The following is a 23,164-nucleotide window of genomic DNA, read 5'->3' on the forward strand; positions in this document are numbered from 1 at the left end:
ACAGAAGGTCTTTTCTTTTAGAGGGAGGAAAACCAAAGGGCTCCCACCCACCCATGGGAGATTTTGTCCATAAGTGGGGAAAAACATACAGCTTTATGTACTCAACTTTCCATGCTTCTGCTTACAATGACTCTCTCAAGGAGGGTTTTTCTAACCTTATCTCTCCTGGTCCCACATATTGCTTGAGTGTCTACCATATGGATTTTTTGTGATAAATTCGGATATTGACTCCTGCTTCAAAATAATATGGTGCTAAAAGTAAACATTCGTTTTTCATTAAGTAGATATCATTTTTTCCAAGTCTGATATTAAGATATGATTTCCACCTTGTAGTTATGTATTTTTTAATGGGCAACACATGCCAAATAAAGACTACTTTAACTTGATATTGTTCTCCAGCATTCTATTTATACCTTTCTTTGTTTTCATTTGTAGGTTCTGAAGAACTTCATCGTTTCACCATGGGAAACCATGTAGCAAAACGAGATCACACCACTGAGAATCCAGTCAAGGTACTGTTGGAATACCACTTCTGAACCTTTTTCTTTGAACCAAAGTGGTTTAAAAACTTTAGGCAAAAATGCAATCCGTCTAAATGAGGCGCACTCTTGCCATTATGCACAAACATCTTATTTATGTGGAAAATGTTATTATTTGCTGTGGAAAAATCTTCAAGTTGGTGCTTGTGCGTCTTTGGGTCTTGAAGGTTTTTTGAAGTTTATTTCGAATTCAATACAAAGAGACCTTGGCCAATAGGAGGATCCATGAGTAACACTGCTCTCTCATTGGACAGTATTAGGAATGAGGAGCAGCAAATGGGCTGCCTCTTGACAAGGGCGAGCTGTGTCTTGTTCCCCGAAAGTACGGTAGTTGGTTTTGGCGGAGGGCAGGAATTACCCCAGGCAATTTAGAGAAACAAAAAAATGGATTTGGCTTCTTTCTGACATTAAAGGAAAACATTATGCATTTTAATATAGGCATAGCACAGGTTTTGCCACCAGAACGTTAAATAAAGAAATTAAAATTGATTTCAAGACCCTTTTTCGCACAAGTTTCCCAAAAAAAGGAACATACTAGTTCTTTCTTTATACCTGCATGTTCAGTTAGTTAAATGCTGTTTTTTTCCTCATATAATTAAAAAATGCAGGCTTGAGGTTTCCATCTTCGTGTACCTTACCTGCAATCATTTCCCTAAAATGAACGATATTGTAGTTTTAACATATGCAGTAGAATGAACAAGAGATTTCCCATGCAGTGCCCATCTGTTTCTGATTGTTGCAAAAATGACAATCCAATAGTCCTTACAGTAAATTTGAGACCCCTCAAATTATCAAGAAATGCTCCTCAAATGAAGGCATGACAGTATAACTGTGCATATAATTTGTTTTTAAGTAGTCACTGAGTAAACATCAGGGGCTGTATTACGGAGTGCCCCGGGGGGGGGGGGCGGTGCAATGCTCATTTGCGCCCACTTTGTGCACCCCCTGGCTCTTTGATTTTACAGAAGGGGCTGCAGGCGCTTGTGCTTCTCCTTCTGTAATACCATTGCACTTTCCCAAGGGCTGCACGAATTCTCGTTTGCCCCGGGGGGGGACATCGTATTCATCCTACTACAGATCATTTTCCTTGTTTGCGCCGGGCGCACCAATTACAAGGTGTGCCCGGCGTAAACAAGGAAAATGCGCTGTATCTATGATACAGCTCCACGTTGCCTCCAAAATGAGGGTGGAGTTGAGCCTAACATCTCCATGATATTTCCCCCAGGCAGACACCAGATTGTTTCAAATAAGGTATGATTATCCCAAGGTGTCCATAATATCTCCCGATTAAGGGTGATACAGTGCTCCAAAAATAAGCATCATACAGCCTCGTTAGGCATATGTCGGTTCTGTATAATACGTCACTGATACCAGTGGGATGTATAATGCCAGTGGCATGTATACCTGTTGGTGGTAGTGTGGAAGAAGGTGAAGTTTAGCTTGTGTTGGAGTAATCCTTCTGTGGCACAGGGAAGGGTCAGTGCCTTCCTGCATCAACAGTGGTCATGCAAACAGCTAGCCCCAAACATTGCAAGTTTTGCATTTCTTCATTGTGATTGAAAGAGGAAGTGGAAGTTAGCAGGTGAATGCAGCCATTTTGTTTTGAGAAACCTGATGACAGAATCATGAAGAATATGTTGAGACTCTTTCCTGATGTTGTTCTAGTAGTATTACTGATGCATGGTGCACCAAGGCTCTTTCTGGTAGAGCAAGAAACTGCTGCTCGTGATCTCGATTTATTGCTTTCTTCTTTGAGTCACATTTCAGCAGTGCAAGACGGCCATAAGATCAGGGTGAGCTATTGAAGGTAGTACAGAACTTTACCCTTTTTTGAGTGAACTTGCCTTCACCTTTGTCGTGAAACTGTTTTAATTCAGTATTCTTTGTAATTTACCTACACCCTCACTCCTGCGTTTACCACTCTGTCATCTTATGCCCGATCTTCCGATACTTACCAAGGCAATATGTGTTCTCTTTTCAAGATGGCAATACAAGATTTGATTAAAATTGAAAAAAACTTTTTTGAGACCCATCTGAAAATAAAGATGACATCTATTATTAGCAACCGCGTCTATAGAATAAGTGTAATTCCTGGTATCTCTGATTGCAGAAAAGAAAGGGTATTCCATCAGAGTGTGCTGCAGTGAATATTTCCACCTTATGCAACATTGTGTGGTGCACATTTCCATACATATGCAATTTTCTAAGCCACCTGTTCCTTTTGGCTTGCTTTTGAACCACAGATGCCACATTGATTTAGGTCAGAGAGATGTCCTGCAGCTGTACCCATTACGCTGTATATGTCCAGTGTCCATACTGTTCTTCTCACGTTACTAGAACATTTTCTGGGCAATTGTAAGGTAGCTTTAGGTTGGATTTAATCCTTTTTAGGTCAAGCATTCAAGACCTCTTGTATACACTTTAGTATATACTTTAGTATATATACTTTAGTATATACTTATAGGTGTATGTACTTTGTGGGCTCTGGAGATCAGCCGTAGGACTTGTCTGCTTCCGCTTAGGGACTTTCTTTTCTGTTCAACTGCCTCTATTTACCTATCTTGATAGAAAACGACCAGCAGAGGTTAGTAAAATACCAGAATCACTTTAACATTCTCTAGATTCCAGTCCATAGAAATTGTCTTCCACGAGCACCCATAGACAATAATATTTTTTTCAAATCTTGTATTTTCAGTGATATGACCACTGAAGGCCCTGCTTTTATGTTAAAAACAGAGCTTTGGACTATACCATTTCCCACTGAAAGGCAATATTTCTCTCCATGTGTTCCCATACCTGCCGTGTCACAAAGTTAGGTACTTACTTTCCCTCCATGTTAAAGAACTGTTGATGTTTCAGCACCCAGGCTAATGTGCTGCATAGCTAAATACATATAAGGTCCCAAAGGTGAGACAGATTGCATTGCAAATGCTTGTTTCAAACGTTGTCAGCATGTACTAATACGAGTGGTTTGGAATTGCACCATGTAGAGTTCCCAGGGGGATTGGCCTAGTACTTGTACTTGTTCTGTATTATTTATATGTTCCCTTTGGCTGAGATGCTTAAGAGTATTGGTGCGCAGTGTCAGTTGGATACGAAAGATACCCCGATTCGTCTTGATCTCCATTCACACTTAGGTGACAGCAGAGGTTTTAGAGAGTAGCATGGCAAGGACCAACGATGGATGAATGAAAGCTCACAATGCACAACCCACTTAGAACAGAGGTTCTCCTATCTGTTTAGGCAATAACTGCAGCCATCCCCTTTGAGTAGCAGACAATTCTGGGGACTGATTCAGATCCAAGAGATACCCTCAGGAATCTAAGTGTAGTTTTTGTTAACAGCTTGACCATTGAGCTTCGGATCAGTATCATAATGAAACTTGAGGGGGCCACCCTGCAAGGACCAATGAGGGCCCCCCATGCTCTGGATCCAGACAGGAGCTCTCAGGCCTCGGGCCAGCTGCCCATGCACAGTGCCAGAGGGGGCTGCAGGGGATATTGTTACACCACTGCTTTAGACCTGGCCAGAATAGACGCTTGTCCATGGTCACATATATAGCATTGCAAGCGGTGCACCGACTAGCTAGTTAGCAGTGGGTTACTGGGTAAGTGTATGTAGCATTTGTATAGCCAGGTGTAAAAAGAAGTATATATTTCATGTGCCTTAAAAATTCTACTTTTTCAGTCTAAGCTCATGGAATGTGTTCGCTGTGGTTTGCAAAATTGATGTATGGCTGATCTGCGGACAGAAGTAAAAGTATCAAATGGTTCTCTCCTTTGCAGGCGCATCCAGTTATAACTCATCAAACACCACTTTTAAGCAGTAACCGGAAAACACTCCATTTTGCTGCACTTTAACTGTATTGATGCTTTCTGGAGTCAAAGCAGCAGAAGTGCAGTCCTTCCCCTCAGCACTTCTTTAAGATTGATTATCCCGGTAGGATCCAATGGCGCTCTTGGGGATGTTGACAAGGTCTCAGGACCCCCAGGACGGACTTTCACTCCAGCTTTGGGAGCATAGCTCACGTCATATGGCTTCAGCCCACTGTTCACTGTGTTTTTCTGCATAGTGACCAGCAGGCTCTCAGCTGAACTCCCAGCAGGGTCTCAACCAGGGCCGGACTGGCCATAACGGGCACCGGGCATTTCCCCGGTAGGCCGTTGGGGTAAGGGCCGGTTTGGGGCCCCTGGGGGGCCGTTTTTGTTGCTGGGGGTCGGCAATATCGGCCCCCGGTATCAAAATCGGCCGAAACCGGCCCTCGCAAACTACTTGGCTGCACTCCCACTCACCCCAGGGGGGGGCAGCTGAGCAGTTTACCAGGGTCGGTTTCTGTTCCCAGTCCGGCCCTGGTCTCAACCCAGGAAAAGAGGCACCTTCAGTGAGAGGGGCCAAAGTTTTTATTTCTAAAATCTCAAGTATCGTGACCTACCGCTCATGATAACAAAGATCACTTTGCATACGAATGTCTCCAGAATCAATGCCCTCCTCCAATGTGTTACACCCAACAATCCTGTTCTTAGTTACACAACATGGCGGTCTGAAAGTCATGCGTATATGAGACCCATTTTCTAACAAAGAAGGTCATGTGTCACAGTGGCATAACGAAACTTGAGGGAGGCCCCCTGCAAAGTAAATGCAGGGGCCCCCACGCTCCGGGCTGAGTCCGTAGCCCTCATCCAGGGACGTGCCGGAGCGGACACCCTCACCCCGGAGCTCAGGTCCCCCCGCATGGCGGAGGCTGCGGGGGCGTTTGTTATGCCACTAATGTGCCATATCATGAACACCATATGCAGTTCCAGAAGGTGTGTATGTTCTGGTTTCACTACAACTGCACTGCAGACAATGCATATGAAAACCCACAAGTTTATGTATGAGCTGTAAACAGTACAATAATATGTGCGGCAGACAGTGCAATTTCAGCCTAAAGAGACACGGGAAATCCCTTTGGAGCTTGTGCTCCACCATGCAGTTTCTTTACTACCTCAGATGCTTTTTCATTTAACAACATTGTTTCCAATCACCAAAGGTCCTATAAATAATTATATGCATATAAATTCCTTTCCAGACTTCTCACCCATGACCAAGCAGAGCAGGACTAGGCCCCGATCTGCCAATAATAACAAATTTAGTAGCACAGCTCTTTATTTTTGTAGCAAAGGATTCTTTTTTTCAAACCTTTTTGGTGTTATTAGAATCTATTAATTGGTAACTGTATATTAATAGTTTTAAGAAACTGATGAATAAATGTAAACAAATACTTCTACATTTCAAATTAAAGCAGACTAAAACCACAATCTTTTCAGGTAAAAGCTAAAGATTAATTAATTTTATTAAGCATTTTTTAACTAGCCCTGTACTTGGATTGATCTCAGCAATAGTTCCAGAACACCATTTGGTGTGGGGCGGCTTTATGAGTTACTTTCCAGCCGCTGTTTAGTTTTAGTTATCACAAACTTTCCTTCCTCACCCATCTCTTTTCATTAGTGTTTGATTTCTCCCTTGTTTCTTCAAGTCTCACCTCACCGCCAGATTTTGTTTTCATACCCAACAGATTTCCATGTATTTCTCGCTCCATCTGTACAGGAAAGCTTTCTAATGTATGCAAACGTTAGCGAGCCAACATATATTTCTTGGATGGGTTTTGAGGATGTGTGCAAATGAATGAAGGAAACAATTTTGAGACGTTGACAGCTGAAACAAACATGCCTTTGTGTCGGTGGTGGAATTTTAGATATTGCTTCATTTGTTTTCAGCCAAATTAAATCCAGTAACTCTTGTGTAAGACATAGGAAATTGAGGGGTCATGGAGAATTCAGTGGGGAAAGGTGCAGTACTTTTTCATAAGTACCGACCATTTCAATCTGCTGAACTACTTGTGAATGATAGTACTACGATTCATCACTCGCGGGGCAGCTATGAGAGCCATAACTCACAAACCAATTGCAGGTGATATTGCAATGCCCCTTATGAGGCGGTTCTTTCTGGCATAGAAATTATGGTTAGTGTCCCAGAAAGCTTAAATGAGGACACATTTTCAATGAGTTCTCAAGTCAAGTCAAGAATCACTTTATTCGATTTGATCATTGCAAACATAAAAGTACATAAAATCAAACAATTCATTAAAACTTTGTAAAATAGAAAGTAAAAGTGGACCATCAAAGTTAATCCATCGCAACAAAATGAATTTAAGACACCTGCTAAGAACCCTGATAAATAAAAACATATATTTGGTGTGGATAGAAATTGCAAATACATTAAAGCTGGCCTCACTTGTCTAAAATTCATTGACAAAAGCGTGCAGATAAAACTGTATCGTGACATATTAAATTTGGGACAAATTAGAACAATGCGCAACGTATCCGAAATAGCAGCCTGATCATATGTACATACAAGGAGCTCAGAGGGCGTATGCTATCCTAACATAAGCTGGTGGAAAAGAATTCGGTGGAAAATAAGTCAGAAGTTTTCTATGATGAGGGGGCATGTCTAGTGTCAAATTCAGTTCAGTAGGGTTCATTGATTTAATAGTAGAGAAGTGGGTCAACAAATGTTTGGTCAGCGAAAGAACTTCCCTTTTTTGTGCGCCTTATTACTGTTCACTGTACACTATTATTAACAAAAGGGTGCCAGTTCAGCTGAGTGTGCAATAAAATGCCCAGGTATCAATCTTAAACTACCCTGCAAAGATAGTAGTCGTTCATCATATGTTTTTTAGTTTTAACTCTCTTAGGACCAAAAACCAAAGTATGTGATTTAGAAAGTTAGCTTTCAAATCCAGACTATCCTTAAAATTGATGAAATGATCTAATACATGCAGTAGGCCATTGGCAGTACGTGCAATCAGTACTGTGCTGTCCGCGAATAGCAGAGCTGGCTCTAGTCTTCCTCCAACCTTTGGGACATCCTGGCAGTGTTACAGTAAAAGAAAGACTCTAGCAGATTATTATAAAAGATGAAAAGTAAAGCACTAGTATGCAGCGCTGTCCGACTCCCCTCCTCAGCTTAAAGTACGACGTGCACTCCCCATTGGGGCCGTATCCCACAGAAGCCACAAGCCCGTCATGCAGGTTACGTAAAAAAGCGACTAGTGCATTCTCTATTCCCATGGACTCCAGCCCAGAGCTTAGCTCTGTTAACAGTGTCGAAGGCCATTCTGATGTAAATGAAGGCCAAATGAATAGCTCCCTTTTTTGCTTTCTTATATTTGTTGATCAACAAATATAAGTTCAAATTGTGCTCTATCATCCCACGCCCAAGTATAAAACCATATTGTAAATCTACCAGGGTTTTATGCTCATCTGCCCAGGCTGTCAACCGATTCAAAAGGACATGGCCAATCATTTTTACTTTTGGGTCCACTAAGGATATAGTCCTGTAACAAGCTGGGTCGGCTCAATTGCCTTTTTTGAAAACCGTGACAATCACAGAGTCTTCCCAGGATAAAGGGCTGTGTCCTCAGGCCATGGCATTTAAATGCAAGGTAATTATGGGGGCCCAAAGATCCACACAAGATTTGTATAGTTCACTTGGAATTCGATCCGGGCCCGGGCCTTTCTAGAGGGGAGAGCCAGGATCGCTTCTTTTACCTCCTCACAGCTGAAATGAGGCTCACCCCTCTCTCGGGGGCTTATATGAGAAAGAATTGGTCCTTCCAGACGATAGATAGACTCAAAGTGGATAACCCAGATATGAGCAGGGATTGATAGAGCCAAAATGGGCAAGTACTCCTGACTAAAAATGGTCTGGTTCACCACCTTCCAAAAAGCCAAACTGTCCTTAAGTAAACAAGCCCAAGCCTCCCTTCTGAGAGCTCTGTTTCGCTCCTTGCGAGCAGCATTATGCAGGGCCCTAGCCTCCCTTAACTCATCTTTAATTCTTGGCTTCTGATGCAAAGACGCTAGCAGAACTTTATAAGCCTTTGAACAGTTTTTATCAAACTATTTATGTCCAGTAGAAGGGTCGCCCGTCCCTCTTTAGTGAAGGCTTTCTTCACTTTGTTACAAATATTATTAAAATAAACCAGAGCGTCCAAGTCAGAGCTCGCCTCCTGTAAACATGAAATGAAATCAGTGAAACGTGCTACCACCAGACTCTCTAAGAAATCAGTGGGGATAACCTTGGCCTAGCTTCATCTAGGGCACTGCTCCTTAGTTGTAATAGGCTCCTTAAATAGAGGGATGTCACACGCCTAGAGTCATCCCATCTAAAGGTAGCAAATAAAAGGGTTATGATTGCTATGCACATCCCAGACCGTTTAACATTTAATGAGGGAGAAAGATAAACTAGCTGACACTAATATAAACCAGGAAGGAACATCCCTACCCTCATTAAAAGCACAAGTTGTACAAGGGTGTAAATTAAAATCTCCTAAAACCAAGATCAAAATATGTTTTGTCATGAGTTCTCAAATATCTTCCTCATCCATTCCAGTAAAACATTCTGACACGTAGATTGAATTGTACTTTCAAGAACAGCAGCAGTCTGTCAGAAAACTTCTCAGTCTTCTAGTGCAGCTTCGCACTGTGTTCTAAAACACAACTAGAGCACTAACATTCTAAATTTATGACAGAAGTATGCAATACTTGAAGCCAACGTGATGGATTCAAAGCATACAACGTAAAGCATTGACTTCAGAAATGAACCAAATAAGTGGGTTCTTTTTGTCATAGAAATCATAGCTAGTGCTCTAGAAAGCTAAAATGGGGACACATTTTCTAAGTTCTCAAATACATTTCTCAGCCATTTAAGTAAAACAGTCTGACACTCAGAGTGAAACATGTACTTCCAATATCAGCAGCAGTCAGTCAATGAACTCACTCGTAATCGACTGCAGAAACACCACAGAGGTCTAATGAACAAATAGAAGGCTAACATTTTGTTTTTTCTGGACACACGTGAGGCACACCTGAAGGCCATTTTTTGGGATTAGGAGCTATGGATATAAAGCCTTGCCTAAATCGCAGCCTGAAATAAATGAGCAGCGAGAAGTTAATGCAGGTATTAAACAGGTAGGGTAAAAATGTGTGGAGATGTATGGGTTTTTATAAATTTGAGTCATAATGAAATTTCAAAGTAAATAAAAATAGTTTAAAAGGAAAATGACTGCATAAGCACAGCATCCCCTTTCCACATCCGGTTTTTCAACATACCCTTTTTGTCAATTGCTCAACAGAGCCCTAATTTTACAAAAGTAACATTTTGGCAGACAAATATATGTATAGGTACATCTCCATCCAGTCCAGAGCTTCCTCAGATTCAGCTACAAAGAATGATTTTTATACAACCATCACTTTTACTTGTGAAGGAAATATGAGCACATATTGCATTCCCAATTCTAAGTTTACACTTCTCTTCCAGGATGATGAACATCTGTGATGTGCAGCACTGTGTAATCAGGAAAAAGCATAACCTTACTGTTGTGTATCACAAAATATCTGGCCTCCCTTGCCTTTTACAGATGCAGTTCTTGATCATGAATTTAATGTTCTGGTCTTGCTGGTCTTGGGAGTGAACTTGGTGCTGAAGATTTAGTCAGCACTCTATGTAGTCATTCAAGAGCATAGAAAGTTGTGAGCCCTTCAATGGCTCCTGATTGCTCTATCCATTGATCCATGGAAATTGTCAATTGGGCCATTCTGTTTTCTTAGGTAGCCCACCATTCAAGTATTGTTTCTTCAGGGCAGTTCCTCTGAGCCCCCACCCTGACCCTATATTCCAGAAAGCCCTCTCTATGAGGTTGAGAACTTGCTTATGTAATATGTCAGTCACTGGGCGCAATTCCTCCATCTAAGATTTAGTTTGATCGACTTGATGCACCAGTTTTTTCTAGTGCTCCCAGAGGAGGACCTGATTGAGCCTTACTGTATCGATCTTGTGTTTCAGAACTTCTGCTGTTGATGGTGATAACCTCTAGTATTTTGTACAGATTGTCTGCAGATCCTTCTGTTTCTATTTTGTTACCTTCTAACTCCAGCAGCACTTCAGGTTGACAGGCAGAGGCCCCAGAAACCATCCCCAATCTGTGTGGGTCTAGGGTATTTTAATGTTCCTTATTGTCTGCGGTGCAATGCAGTCATCAGTTCTTTTTGTCACCTTTAGCCACACTGCACTCTAGCTGTGCTCACCAGTTCAATCCCCTGAGTCTACTCCCTGGGGGCTCTTTTTAAATGCTAAGCATCACCTCCGCTTCTGCCACTAAATAATGAAAACTGCATGTGCATAGATTTAAGAAAGAGGATCAGTTATTATGGATTGGTAGAGAAAAGGTGGTGGCCAGAGTAGACTGCCTATCTCTCCTCAAGTTGTTTATGGTTCTGTTTATGGCTATGCTTGCATCCTAGTTGCTGGCGAATGGAGGACTGCCAGACAGGACCTTAGCCCATGACCTATGTATGACCAACATTATAAATGTCAGAAAAGTGGGCAATGACTCATGCAAATTCTTGATGTTTGCAGGCCATGTTGTGAGGCTTTGGGGGCCAGTAACATTACTACGGTCCTGATAGATGACCCCAAAATATACCAGGCAGTTTCAGGATCCCTAACTAATCAAGGGTAAATCAGAATTCCTTATTCTGATACTTTGTGGAACAGACTAAGAGGCTAGCAGGAAAGCTTGTATTCTCTTTCACCATCAAATCCTTAAAAATAACCTGAGGGTCTTTCTGAGGCCTCATATCAGTAAAGCCACGTACGCAAGTTCTCATTGAAAAAGCATATAGGGATGTGTCCAAATGATAGAATTATTTGATAGCTTGGTTAGGAAGAATATCCACCTTTAAGATTAACATACTTCTTCCAGGTCAGGCTGGTCTTGGTAATATGAGCCATCCTCAAAACAATAAAAGTAGGTTAACACAATTTCTATTGCAATGACAGAAGACAGACTGAGCCAATTGACATACCCAGGAGGGATTGCAGAGTGGCAAATCCCAAACTTCTATCATACAATCTCACTTTTCTGCTGAAAGACAAGATGGAATGGGCTAACGTAGAAACACTTTAACAATAATTTGTTTGCAGCACGCCCTGGACGATTCTATCTTTTAGGCTTATAATTGAAGCCAACACCTCTAGGCCCTAAGTTTGAATCAAATCTCTCTGTCAAGGGTGATGCTGGATGCAAGAGGCAAGGTTGGTATAATGTAATTGCAACTTCACACCTCTTTACCCAGACCCTCCCATCCCCAGTTTGGCAGCCCAAATTTTTCATCTTGAAACAACAGCTCTAATTTTAAGTCTGAGAAGGGTTGCTTAAAGGTTGGGGACATGTATCAAAGGTAATTTAAAGTCTTTTGAGCAGTGCAAAACTGAGTATCAAATTGCAGAGCCAGATAGATTGAGATACACATGTATCGGACACCGGATAATGCAAACTGTAGTTTTGAGGGACACTACTAGGCTACGCACTGCTTATGAAATCTTTATACAAAAGGCTAGGGAGTCATGGAGTCTCAACTTTATATAGAATCATGTGCAATGAAATACGAAGAAAGTCTGGAAGTAGTAGGAGACATGAGTCGGGGAGCTATAACTCAGCTTCGACCAGAAGGATTGGAAACTCATGTTGGTGATAACTAGGCCATGTGGAGCGTCAATGAGATGGAAACTCTCCTGAACATTTTATGCTGGTTCTACTGCACTTCTCCTGGATTCCAGAACATGGACCTCTCTAGATCACGGTTGGAGTAAGTGGGGACCTACTTTGATGACCCACGACCCCTCAAGACACACTACAATTGTCTGTCTGTGAGTGGATGTCCTGGTAGAGAGGACTATGACATTGGTGGTAGACCTGCCCAGGATCCTGTGCGTGTTCAACTAGGAATCTCATGTGCCATGGCATGTGTACTGCATTCTACAAAGTTTAGACTCAGGACACGTATATTGATGTGCCTGAAACGCATGAGAGTTCTCCTCAGCCGATAGAAAATGTGTTCGCCGGTTGGGGTGCAGGAGATAGCATTCGCCATGAAAATGAAATATCAAATCATGTTTTTGTGCTAAGTACATAATGTAATTTGTGCACCATATTAAGATACGTCTAAAGAGAGTCAAGATGAATGGAAGTGGTAAATCAGCTGCATTTCTTGTGGGAGATCTGTGGATCTAAAATATTTTAAAATAAGCTGCGCTCTGTGCCTATATTTCCTGAAATAAAAAAATATAGTATTTTAATTTTAGAAAGACAAACGTAACCATGTGCAAATAAGAAGGTAGGGAACCTGAGCACCAAGCAGTGGGTGTGGAAAAGCGGAAAGAGCGTAGGGAGGGATTCTGAAGCAAAAATGAATCTGTGAATATGGCAGTTGCCTGAAAGCCAAATCTATCATCAGAATGCAGCGGAAGGCAGGAATTGAGGAACATTCATCTCTTTATAATATTTTATAATTCGAAAAAGTGATCAATGGACCCACTCAATCGGACTTCCTGGTCTGATATGGTTAGCAGGATTGAAATGTTAGCCAGTAGCTAATATGTTTATCATTTTCTCACATTGAATACGTGATTAAGTTTCCGATGTTACGTTTGAGATGTCGTTTTCAAGCTCAGCAGTCGAGGTGCATAACAAAGTATTAGAATTGTCATCCTGAGTGCAATGGGGTGGGGTCAGTGAGCATGGGGCAGGCTCAAGGGCAATGCTAAGAAGAACAAACTATTCTGTAACTATTTTGTTGGTCGTTCACCTTCAGGTAACTACATATGAAATAATGCACACCTTAAAAGAGAAACTAAACGAATCATTTGGAACTGCACTGTATTATGTTATGAAACCTCTGCTGATTAACACATCACCACAGATGTCTATGTGTGTAATCAGAGAGCCACGGAATCAAATCCTGTTTGGTGCATTGTGAAAGAGTGATATGTGTATTTTTTGTGCTTTGAGGTCCCAGCCTGTGACAAGAAAGCTTTGTGAACATGTAAATAATTATTTTAAACTTTAGTTAAACACAGTATAAGGTAAGCTGCCACAAAATGGGCAACAAGATTTAGATTTGATATAAATAAAGTGCTTCCAAATTTTTGTAATATGCAGACTGTACCCAGTGCAAGCAGTTTTATAACTGTCCGGTAAGAGCATGCACTCCACAGTTTACCTGGTCCCACCCTTACAATACCGCTCAAAAAATAATAAATCTTTGCCATAAGGATGCCCAAAGCTCCCAAGTAACCTTTACATTTGCAGATTATCCAATTGCACACACTTACATTTCTTTCAGGCAGTAGGCACGCTGGCAAGAAGGCTAGTTTCTTGTTTAGCTGTCTGTTCCTCCCCCGGCTTCCCAGCACAGGAGACTTCCTCCCTTCCACTTCACTTGAGGCAAGCATGAATTAACCGTCCAGGACAGTTGTCATGTAACAACAAGCACTGGCAAACCCAATAGGTCTCACCTATGCAGGAGCTATTAGTTTTGGCAATGTGTTTTAGCCATTTGTACACCAGTGTGTCTGCTGTTCAGCATGGCTAAAGGTTGGCGGCATGTAGGGAATGGGGTGCAGTAGATTGGAGTGGTGTAGAGGGGAATGGGGTAGATTGGGGTAGAGTTGAGTGGGATAGAGTGGAGTGGATTTTGGTAGATTGGAGTAGGGTAGGTTGGAGTAGCGGAGTTGAGTAGATTAGTATGGTACATTGGAGTGGGGTACATTGAATCCGGATAGATCAAGGTAGGTTGGAGGGGAGTAGATTGGGGTAGATTAGAATGGGGTAAATAGAAGTAGGGTAGATTGGGGTGGGATAGAGTGGTGTAGATTGGAGTGGATTGGGGAGAGTGGAGTGGGGTTGATTGAGGTAGATTGGAGTGTAGTGGGATAGACTGGAGTGGAGTTGAATAGATTGGAGTGGAGTGGAGTGGGTTAGGTTAGAGTGGGATAAATTGAGTGGATATGGTAGAGTAGAATGGAATGGAGTGGAGGTAGATTGGGGTAGTTTGAAGTGGGGTAGATTGGGGTAGTAGAGTGGAGTGGGGTAGACTGGGTGAGTGGGTAGATTGGAGTGGTGTGGGTAGATTGGGTTGGTTGGGTCGATTGGAGTGGGGTGAAGTGGGATATATTGGGTTAGAGGTGTAGATGGGAGTTAAATTGAGTAGAGTGGATTAGAGTAGATTTAGGTAGACTGGAGTGGGGTAAATTGGAGTGGGGAGAGTGGTATTGAGGTAGATTGGGGTGAAGTGGAGTAGATTGGAGAGGAGTGGGGTAGATTGGAGTGTGGTAGATTGAAGTGGGATATATCGAGGTAGTGTGGAGTAGAATGGGGTAGATTGGAGTGAAGTGGGGTATATTGGAATGGTGGGGGTAGATTTAGGTAGATTGGAATGGGTAGATTGGAGTGGGGGACTGCGGTTGATTACATTGAGTTAGATTGGGGTGAAGTGGAGTAGAATGGGGTGGAGTGGGGTAGATTGGAGTGGAGTGGGGTAGATTTGAGTGTGGCAAATTGGCATGTGATATATTGGGGTAGAGCGGAGTGGGGTAGATTGGGGAAGAGTGAAGTACAGTAGATTGAAGTGTTGAAGTGGAGTGGGGTAGACTGGAGTGGAGAGGAGTAGATTGGAGTGGAGTGTGGTAGATTGGAGTGGAGTAGAGTGCAGTGTGATAGATTGGAGTGGGATAGATTGGGTGGGTTATTATAGGACATATTGGAGTGAAGTGGGTAGACTAGAGTAGAGTCGGGTAGATTGAAGTGAAATAGATATGTGTTAGGTAGTTTGGAGTGGGGTAGATTGGAGTGGAGTAGATTGCAGTAGAGTTACTGCAATCTACTCCACTCCATCATACCCCACCATAGAGTTGTATGTGGTAGATTGCAGTGGGGTAGATTGAAGTGTGGTAGTTTGATTTAAGATGGGGTAGACTGAAGTTGAGTAGATTGGAGAGGACTAGATTGAAGTGGGGTGGATTGGAGTAGGGTAGATTGGAGTAGGGTGGATTTAGATGTATGAGTTAGATTTGACTGGAGTGGGGTAGATTTGGGTGGCATGTAGTAGATCGGATTTTAGTGGGGTAGATTGGGTACAGTTGAATAGAGTGTGGTGGATTGGGGTAAAGTGGAGTGGAGTGGGATGGAGTGGAGGTGGATAGATTGGAGTGGAGTCAAGATTGGAGTGGAGTGAGATAGATTAGGGAAGAGTGGAGTGGGGTAGATTGGAGCAGAGTGGGGTAGATTAGGGTGGAATGGGTTAGTTTGGGTGGATTAGAGTAGGGTAAACTAGAATGAAGTGGGGTAGATTGGAGTGGAGTAGATTGAAAAGAGGTGATTGAAATGGGGTAGTTTGCAGTGGGGTAGATTGGAATGGAGCGGGGTAGATTAGAGTGATGTGGGTTGAATTGGAGTGGGATGGAAGTGGGCTGGGGTTGAGTGGAGTGGGGTATATTGCAGTGGGGTAGATTGGGGTGGAGTGGAGTAGGGTGAGTGAGTAGATAGGGGTAGGTTGGAGTGGGGTAGGTTGGGGTACAGAGGGTGAGCTAAATTGGATGGGGTGGACTGTGTTATATTGGAGTTGGGTAGATTTGAGTGGAGTGTGGTAGACTAAAGTGGGGTAGATTGTATGGAATGGAGAGGGGTAGGTTTGGGTAGAGTGGATAGGAGTGTGGTAGAGTGGAGTGGGGTAGATTGTGGTAGATTGGAGTGGGGTGAGGTAGGTTAGAGTGGAGAGGAGTTGGATAGATTGCATTGGAGTTTGGAGTGAAGTGGGGTAAATTGGATAGAGGGGCAAATTGGAGTAGAGTGCAGTGCATTGGAGTAGAGTCAGGTAGATTGGAGTGGAGTGGGTTGGATTGGGGTACATTGGAGTGTGGTTTTTTGAAGTGTGGTAGATTGGAGTGAATTGAAGTGGAGTAAGGTAGACTGGGCTTTATTGGAGCAGAGTGGGGTAGATTTTAGTGGAGTGGAATGGCGTGGAGTGGTATAGATCATAGTGGAGTGGGTAGATTGGATCCTAGTGGAGTGGACTGGGGTAGATTGGGTTAGACTGGGGTAAATTGAAATGTTATGGGGAGATTGAGGTGAGGTGGAGTGGAGTGGAGTGGAGTGGAGTGGGGTAGATTGAAGTGAAGTAAATTGGGGTAGATTTTAGCGAAGTGGGATGGGGTGGGGTAGATTGGGGGACACTGGAGTGGAGTGGGGTACATTGGAGTGGGGTAAGTGGTGTGGAGTGGAGTGGAGTGGAGTGAGTGGCATAGATTGGAGTAGCATGGCATCAATCAATCATTTAATTTGTAAAGCGCACTACTTACCCGTAAGGGTTTCAAGGTGCGGGGGAAGTGCTGCTGCTACTGGTCGAAGAGCCAGGTCTTGAGTTGTCTCCTGAAGGTCAGCAGGTCCTCGGTTTGTCGTAGGTAGAGGAGGAGGGTGTACCAGGTCTTGGCGGCGCAGTGGGAGAAGGACCTGCCTCCGGAAGTGGTTCTACAGATGCGTGTGACCGTGGCCAGGGTGTGGTCAGCAGAGCGGAGTTTCCTGTTGGGTACGGAGAGTCGACTGTTGAGATAGGCTGGTCCGGTTTTGTGGAGTGCCTTGTGTGCCTGGGTCAGGAGCTTGAAGGAGATTCTCCTGTCGACGGGGAGCCAGTGCAGGTTCCTCAGGTGGGGGTTGATGTGGTCGTGGCGCGGGACGTCGAGGATCAGGAGTGTAGAGGCATTCTGGATTCTTTGCAGTCTGTTGATGAGCGTGGAAGAGGCTCCGGCGTAGAGGGCGTTTCCGTAGTCGAGTCTGCTGCTGACTAGGGCCTGGGTGACTGTTTTCCTTGTGTTTGTCGGGATCCATCTATAGATCTTGCGGGTCATGCGGAGGGTGAGACTGCGTTGACTTGTTTGGTCATGGTGAGTTTCGAGTCGAGGATGACTCACAGGTTGTGTGCGTGGTCGGTGGGGGCCGGGGGGGGGGGTCCCCAGTGATGCGGGCCACAATGAGTCGTCCCAAGCTGAGGGGTTGGACCCGAGGATGAGGATCTCCGTCTTGTCTGAGTTCAGCTTAAGTCGGCTTTCCTTCATCCAGTCAGCGACTGCCTTCATTCCCTGGTGGAGGTTGGATTTGGCGGTGAGAGGGTCCTTGGTGAGGGAGAGGATCAGCTGAGTGTCGTCGGCGTAGGAGATTATGTTGAGGTCGTGCTGTTGGGCGATGCGTGCTAGTGGAGCCATGTAGACGTTGAACAGCGTCGGGCTGAGGGAAGATACTTGTAGGACGCCGCAGATGATCTCTGAGGCCTTAGACCAGAACGGGGGGAGGCGGACTCTCTGATTTCTGCCTGAGAGGAAGGAGGTGGTCCAGTCCAGGGCCTTCTCCCTGATCCCTGCGTCATGGAGTCGCGTGCGTAGTGTGCGGTGGCAGACGGTGTCGAAGGCGGCAGAGAGATCCAGGAGGATGAGGGCCGCTGTCTCGCCGTTGTCAAGAAGGAACCTGATGTCGTCTGTGGCGGCGATGAGGGCGGTCTCGGTGCTGTGGTTGCTGCGGAAACCTGATTGGAAGGGGGCCAGGATGTTGTTGTCTTCGAGGTGACGGGTGAGCTGGGTGTTAACTATCTTCTCGATGACCTTTGCTGGGAACGGAAGCAGGGAGATGGGTCGGAAGTTCTTGAGGTCGCTCGAATCTGCCTTGGGTTTCTTCAATAGGGCGTTGATCTCTGCGTGCTTCCAGTTCTCAGGGAAGGTAGCGGTCTCGAAGGAGAGGTTGATGATTTTGTGCAGGTGGGGTGCGATGGAATTGCTGGCTTTGTTGAAGATGTGGTGTGGGAGAGGGTCGGACGGGGATCCGGAGTGGATTGTGCCCATGGTCTTGATTGTGTCCTCGATGCTCATGTTGGCCCTGGTTGTCAGGGTGTCGTGTGAGGTGGGGTGCGGTGGGTCCGGTGCGGCGAGGTCTGCAGGGGTCATCCGGGGTTTAAAACTGTCATGGATGTCGGTGATTTTCCGGTGAAAGAAGGTGGCGAGGGAGTCGCATAGGGCTTGCGATGGCGGGATGTCATTGGCGCTGGAGCTGGGGTTGGAGAGTTCCTTCATGATGGTGAAGAGTTCCTTGCTGTTGTGTCCGTTGTTGTCAAGGCGGTCTGTGAAGGAGGTCCTTTTGGCGGTCCTGATGAGGTGGTGGTGGTTGCGGATGGCGTCTTTGTGTGCGGCACAGCTGTTCGGCATCTTGTCGTTGTGCCATATGTTCTCCAATTTCCAGCAGGTGCGCTTTGAGTCGAGGAGTTCCGGGGTGAACCAGCTGACTCTTTTGCTGGTGTCTCTGTTGGTGGGTTTTTTCAGCGGGGCTATGGTGTTGGCGCAGTCATTCATCCAGCGTTCGAGGGTGAGTGCACCATCATCGGGGTTGGTGGGGTTGGTCGGAGGGTTGAGTGCGAGGCTTGTCAGTAGTTGTTCTTCAGTGACTTTGCCCCAGCAGCGGTGGGGGGTCTGTAGGGTGTGGTGGTGTGTGAGGGGTTTTCGGAAGGAGAAGTGTATGCAGTGGTGGTCTGTCCAGGTGAGTTCGGACGTGTGGCTGAAGGTGACGTGGGGGCTTGAGGAGAAGATGGCATCAAGCGTGTGACCGGCGAAGTGGGTCGGCGTCGTGACGAGCTGTTTCAGTCCGAGGTTGGCGAGGTTGTCCGTCTGGGTGGAGGTGTTGTTGTCGTTGTTGTTCTCCAGATGATAGTTCAGGTCTCCGAGGAGGATGTAGTCGGTGGAGGTTAGCGCGTGCGTGCTGATGAGGACGGTGATGGAGTCACAGAATTGAGGCCGGGGTCCTGGCGGTCTGTAGACAAGGGTGCCTCTTAGGGTGGTCATAGGGTCCGTGTGGATCTGAAAGTGCATGTGTTCGGCGGTGCTGAGGGTGTCATTGGTGTTTGTTGAGACCCTGATGGTGTTTTTGTGGATGATGGCGATTCCTCCTCCGGCCCTCTTGGTGCGTTCTCTCCGGGTGATCTTGTACCCGTCGGGGATGGCTATGGCGATATCTGGCGAGGAAGCTTCGTTCATCCAGGTCTCGGTCAGGAAGGCGACGTCCGGTGATGCGGTGTCGAGTAGGTCCCAGGCGTATTTGTGTGCGGAGCGGGTGTTGATCAGGATTCATCTAAGCTGGTTGGGTTCCATCGTGGCAGGTGAAGCTGCAGTTCAGGCAGGTGAAGGGATCATGGGTGCGCTTCGGGGCATCCTTGTAGCAGGTGTGGGTCCTTCCCGGGTTGAGAGCGACGAGGGTGTTGGCGTTGTAGCGGCGGCGGTCTTCGTGGCTGCTGCGGGGGGCAGGGGTTCTGGCGCTGGGCGCGGTCCAGGCGCAGACAGGCGCGACGGGCTTGCCTTAGGCGCGCCCGCTGCGTTCGTCCGCTGCACGGCGCGCAACGGCCACCATATATGGGGAGGAGCAGCTAGGAGGTGGGAGGTGTGTTAGCAGGGGCAGTGAATGGGAGCGGAGGGGGCGGGGCCACAGGGGAAGCTCTGGCGGGGGCAGGGAAGCGGAGCGGGGCGATCTCAGAAAGGAGACGGGCAGGGGCAGGGATCAGGAGGGCATGGAAGGCAGCAACGGGGCACAGAATAAAAGGGGGCAACAGCAGAGGAAAACGGGGCTCAGAATCAAAGGGGGCAACAGCAGAGAAAACGGGGCACAGAATCAAAGGGGGCAACAGCAGAGGAAGACGGGGCACAGAATCAAAGGGGGCAACAGCAGAGTAAAACGGAGCACAGAATCAGGCAATGGGGCACTGAACAGAGCGGCGAGCGGGGGGCACAGAGGAGGAGCGGACAGGCAGAGAAGGCACGGTAGAGCGGATACAAACCAAGGCCACCACTGGCCACCAGTGATGAGGCGCAGGTGGAAGCCTGCGGGTGGTGGAGGGCCTCGACTTTGGTGGCAATCAGGACACTTCAGCGGGGATGCAGGTGGTGCTGCAGCGGGGGGGAGCGACCTACCAGGAAGGTCAAGGGTCGTTGAGTGTCATAGAGTGTCAGAGTGAAGGGGCTGAGAGTGGAGTGGAGTGTCGTAGTGGAATGTCGTAGAATGGAGTGGCGTGGCATAAAGTGGAAGTGCATAGAGTGGAGTGGGGTGGTGTAGTGGTGGAGTATGCATGGTGTGGTAGCACACTGCCATTACAGACAACACATTTTTTATTGAAATCACCATTATATTTGCACTGAAATACAGTTTTACTGCACACAAACGAAAATGTGTGCAAATGTCATCATGATGTGTTTTGATTGTCTTCGAATATTTGTTTCCACCACACTTCAGGATTACAAAAGAATTTGCTTAATTTGTGCCAATTCTGATATATTCTGAAACATCAGCCCAGTTCATGTTTTTTGTTGTGTGTGAGAAAAGATAATACTACACCATCTCCTCTTACATGTATACTTGCCACATAAATTCTCTCACTTTGAAGTCAGGGAAAGAAAAATAAACATCATGTTCCCTCTGGAGAGAGAACTTAACATTTGACCTTTGTCTTTGAATGCACAGCAAATGTGACAAGATAAGAACTAGATTTAGAGGCATGTTTACAGAAAGCAAGATCCTGGAAGAATACAGTAAACAAGTTTGGGCAACGGAAGGGACAAACTCAAGCTGAATGTCCTAAAGCAAACAAAGCCAGCAAATAGAATGTCAGAAAATGTGAGTTACAAACCAAAAAGCCAATGATAAGCAATGGGCGGAAGGCATTCCTAGGTCAGCTTTCTGAATGTCCCCAAGTTGTCTTTAGCAAACCAGGCAGCTGCGCTGTCTCGTAGGCTTCGACCTAAAAAAGTGGGGGACTGTTTTTTGTTACATTTGAAATAAAGCATAGGCTTATCGTACTCCACAAATCCCGCCACTTTGTTTGAGCTAGCTAACTTTCTAAGCAAGCCACCTCTAGGGAAAGTTAACCTCTCGCTACAACTGAAAATGGCATTTTTTTACAATGTAATCCCAAACGTGTATAGGCATTTGGGAAGAAATGCATGTGTGCAAGTTGTGTCAGTGGTGATCTGGTACCAATTAAATTGGAATTGTTACCTCAAAAGATCTATATTTAGGACTGGTACTAAAGAATTCAGGTAAAGCAGTGTAGATAAACCAAATATAATTAACAAATGAAGACATTTTTAATAGACAATCGGTTTTCTGAGGCAATATTACATCAAGTCATATTACTTTTTTTTTAGAAAATAGTAAAAATGGTTTACTGACCCTCTGTAACCAAAAGTGCTGTAAAATAAACTTTTTCCAAAAATAGTGTTAATACGACCAACAAAAAAATATTCTCCTATATCCAGTTTTTTAAATTTGAGTAGGTGCACATCTTGGCATTTAAACCAACGATATTGATGACTCTTTTAACGTTTGACAACTCTGAGTAAGGAACTGGCTGCCACAAATTAATCTGAGGTATGCAGTTGTGAATAGTAAAATTGCTAATCGCTTCTGTTCAGAGGTTGATTTAAAATTCTGTATCGGTTTCTGCATTATCATATGTTTGCTTTTTTTCTTGGGTGCATGTGAATTTCAGTACGTCTGGAGGACTTAATTATTGAATTGTTATTAGTAATAAATTGCTGACCACTACCATACTGCAAATTACCATCTATGTGACATAAAAGTTTCTAATTTCTCAATATAAGGGTGTCAGATGAGCAGATGTCGAATCTGTTTCTTAACATGGTCTATTTCTTTACCTGCAATGACTTGCAGGCATAAGAAGCAGAAAGGATGTTAGAAGTCTCTCAGTGTTTGGGGAAGTGATAGTGCTTGTGCTTGCAACACCACTAGAGCTGTGCTCTAGTTTCTGTTTGCACGCTTCCTGTTTGCGGTTGTATTTGTATCATGACATGACTGAGACATATTTATAGGAACAATGTCTCATGCACCTAAAACACACAAATATTTGAAGTGAGGACAATATTTGGGCAGAAAAAGCTAAGATGGATTTGGAAATTATCAGAAAAGACCAAAGAATATTGCTCAATATTCTTTGCTCTTTTCTGATAATTTCCAAATCCATCTTAGATTTTTCTGCCCAATTTCCAATGTAATTTATAAAAGAATAAGTGCCAGGGGGCAGAGTTGTTTTCAAGAGCCCATCGCCAGTTCTGCTGAATGTCCGGGTAGCAGAATACCAGGGCGGCCTAGTCTTGATTCCACCTCATGATTCTTTCATCCATCTCCCTACACTGTCTATCCCTTTATCTCCCTTTTGTAACTTCTTTTCCATCACTTCTTTCTCCCTTTGTCAGTGTTTTCATTTCTTTGTCTTACTCCTTCTTTTCTCTCTCTTTGTTTTTCCCTCTCTTGCTCTGAATCGAATTCTGGTGGTAAAAATCAATTGTCCCGTTGCCTAAAATTACTGCTAGTGGGCTCAAATCAAGCACTGGTTGAGACATCAGTATTAATGGAGATAACAGCCCTGTTGGAAATAATGGGCACTTGTACTGGGCTATGGAAAAAATAGCTTTGTGAATGTGATTAGAAAATAGTTTTAAACTTTTTGTATCCAATCATTCCCTTTCCAGCGTGCTTCATTGTTGTCGCGCTGGAATGCTTTTAACTTTATAGTGTACCTTTTGTTTTCATAGATATTTATATCTGAGATGGAACACGATTGATTGATTTTTTTTTTTTGTTTCGCTTGTTTGAACACATTTACGTATTTTCGCCTGGATAATCCTGTGATTGAGGCCAAGCT

The 23,164-nt window shown here is 44.6% G+C and overlaps 1 protein-coding gene across 2 annotated transcripts in view; it reads left to right on the forward strand.

Annotated features, from left to right (window-relative positions):
- The window catches only part of MBP (myelin basic protein), an 800,810-nt gene that overhangs the window by 259,611 nt on the left and 518,035 nt on the right, over positions 1-23,164 (forward strand). For both annotated transcript variants that reach the window (XM_085606994.1, XM_085606995.1), the window contains exon 2: positions 436-512. In XM_085606994.1, coding sequence (XP_085463120.1) covers positions 462-512 — 51 coding nt within the window. In that variant the 5' untranslated portion in view covers positions 436-461. The remainder of the gene's footprint in view (positions 1-435; positions 513-23,164) is intronic.

The sequence above is a fragment of the Triturus cristatus genome, chromosome 5_2 (genome assembly GCF_964204655.1).
Source record: "Triturus cristatus chromosome 5_2, aTriCri1.1, whole genome shotgun sequence".
In the NCBI taxonomy this organism is placed as follows: domain Eukaryota; kingdom Metazoa; phylum Chordata; class Amphibia; order Caudata; family Salamandridae; genus Triturus; species Triturus cristatus.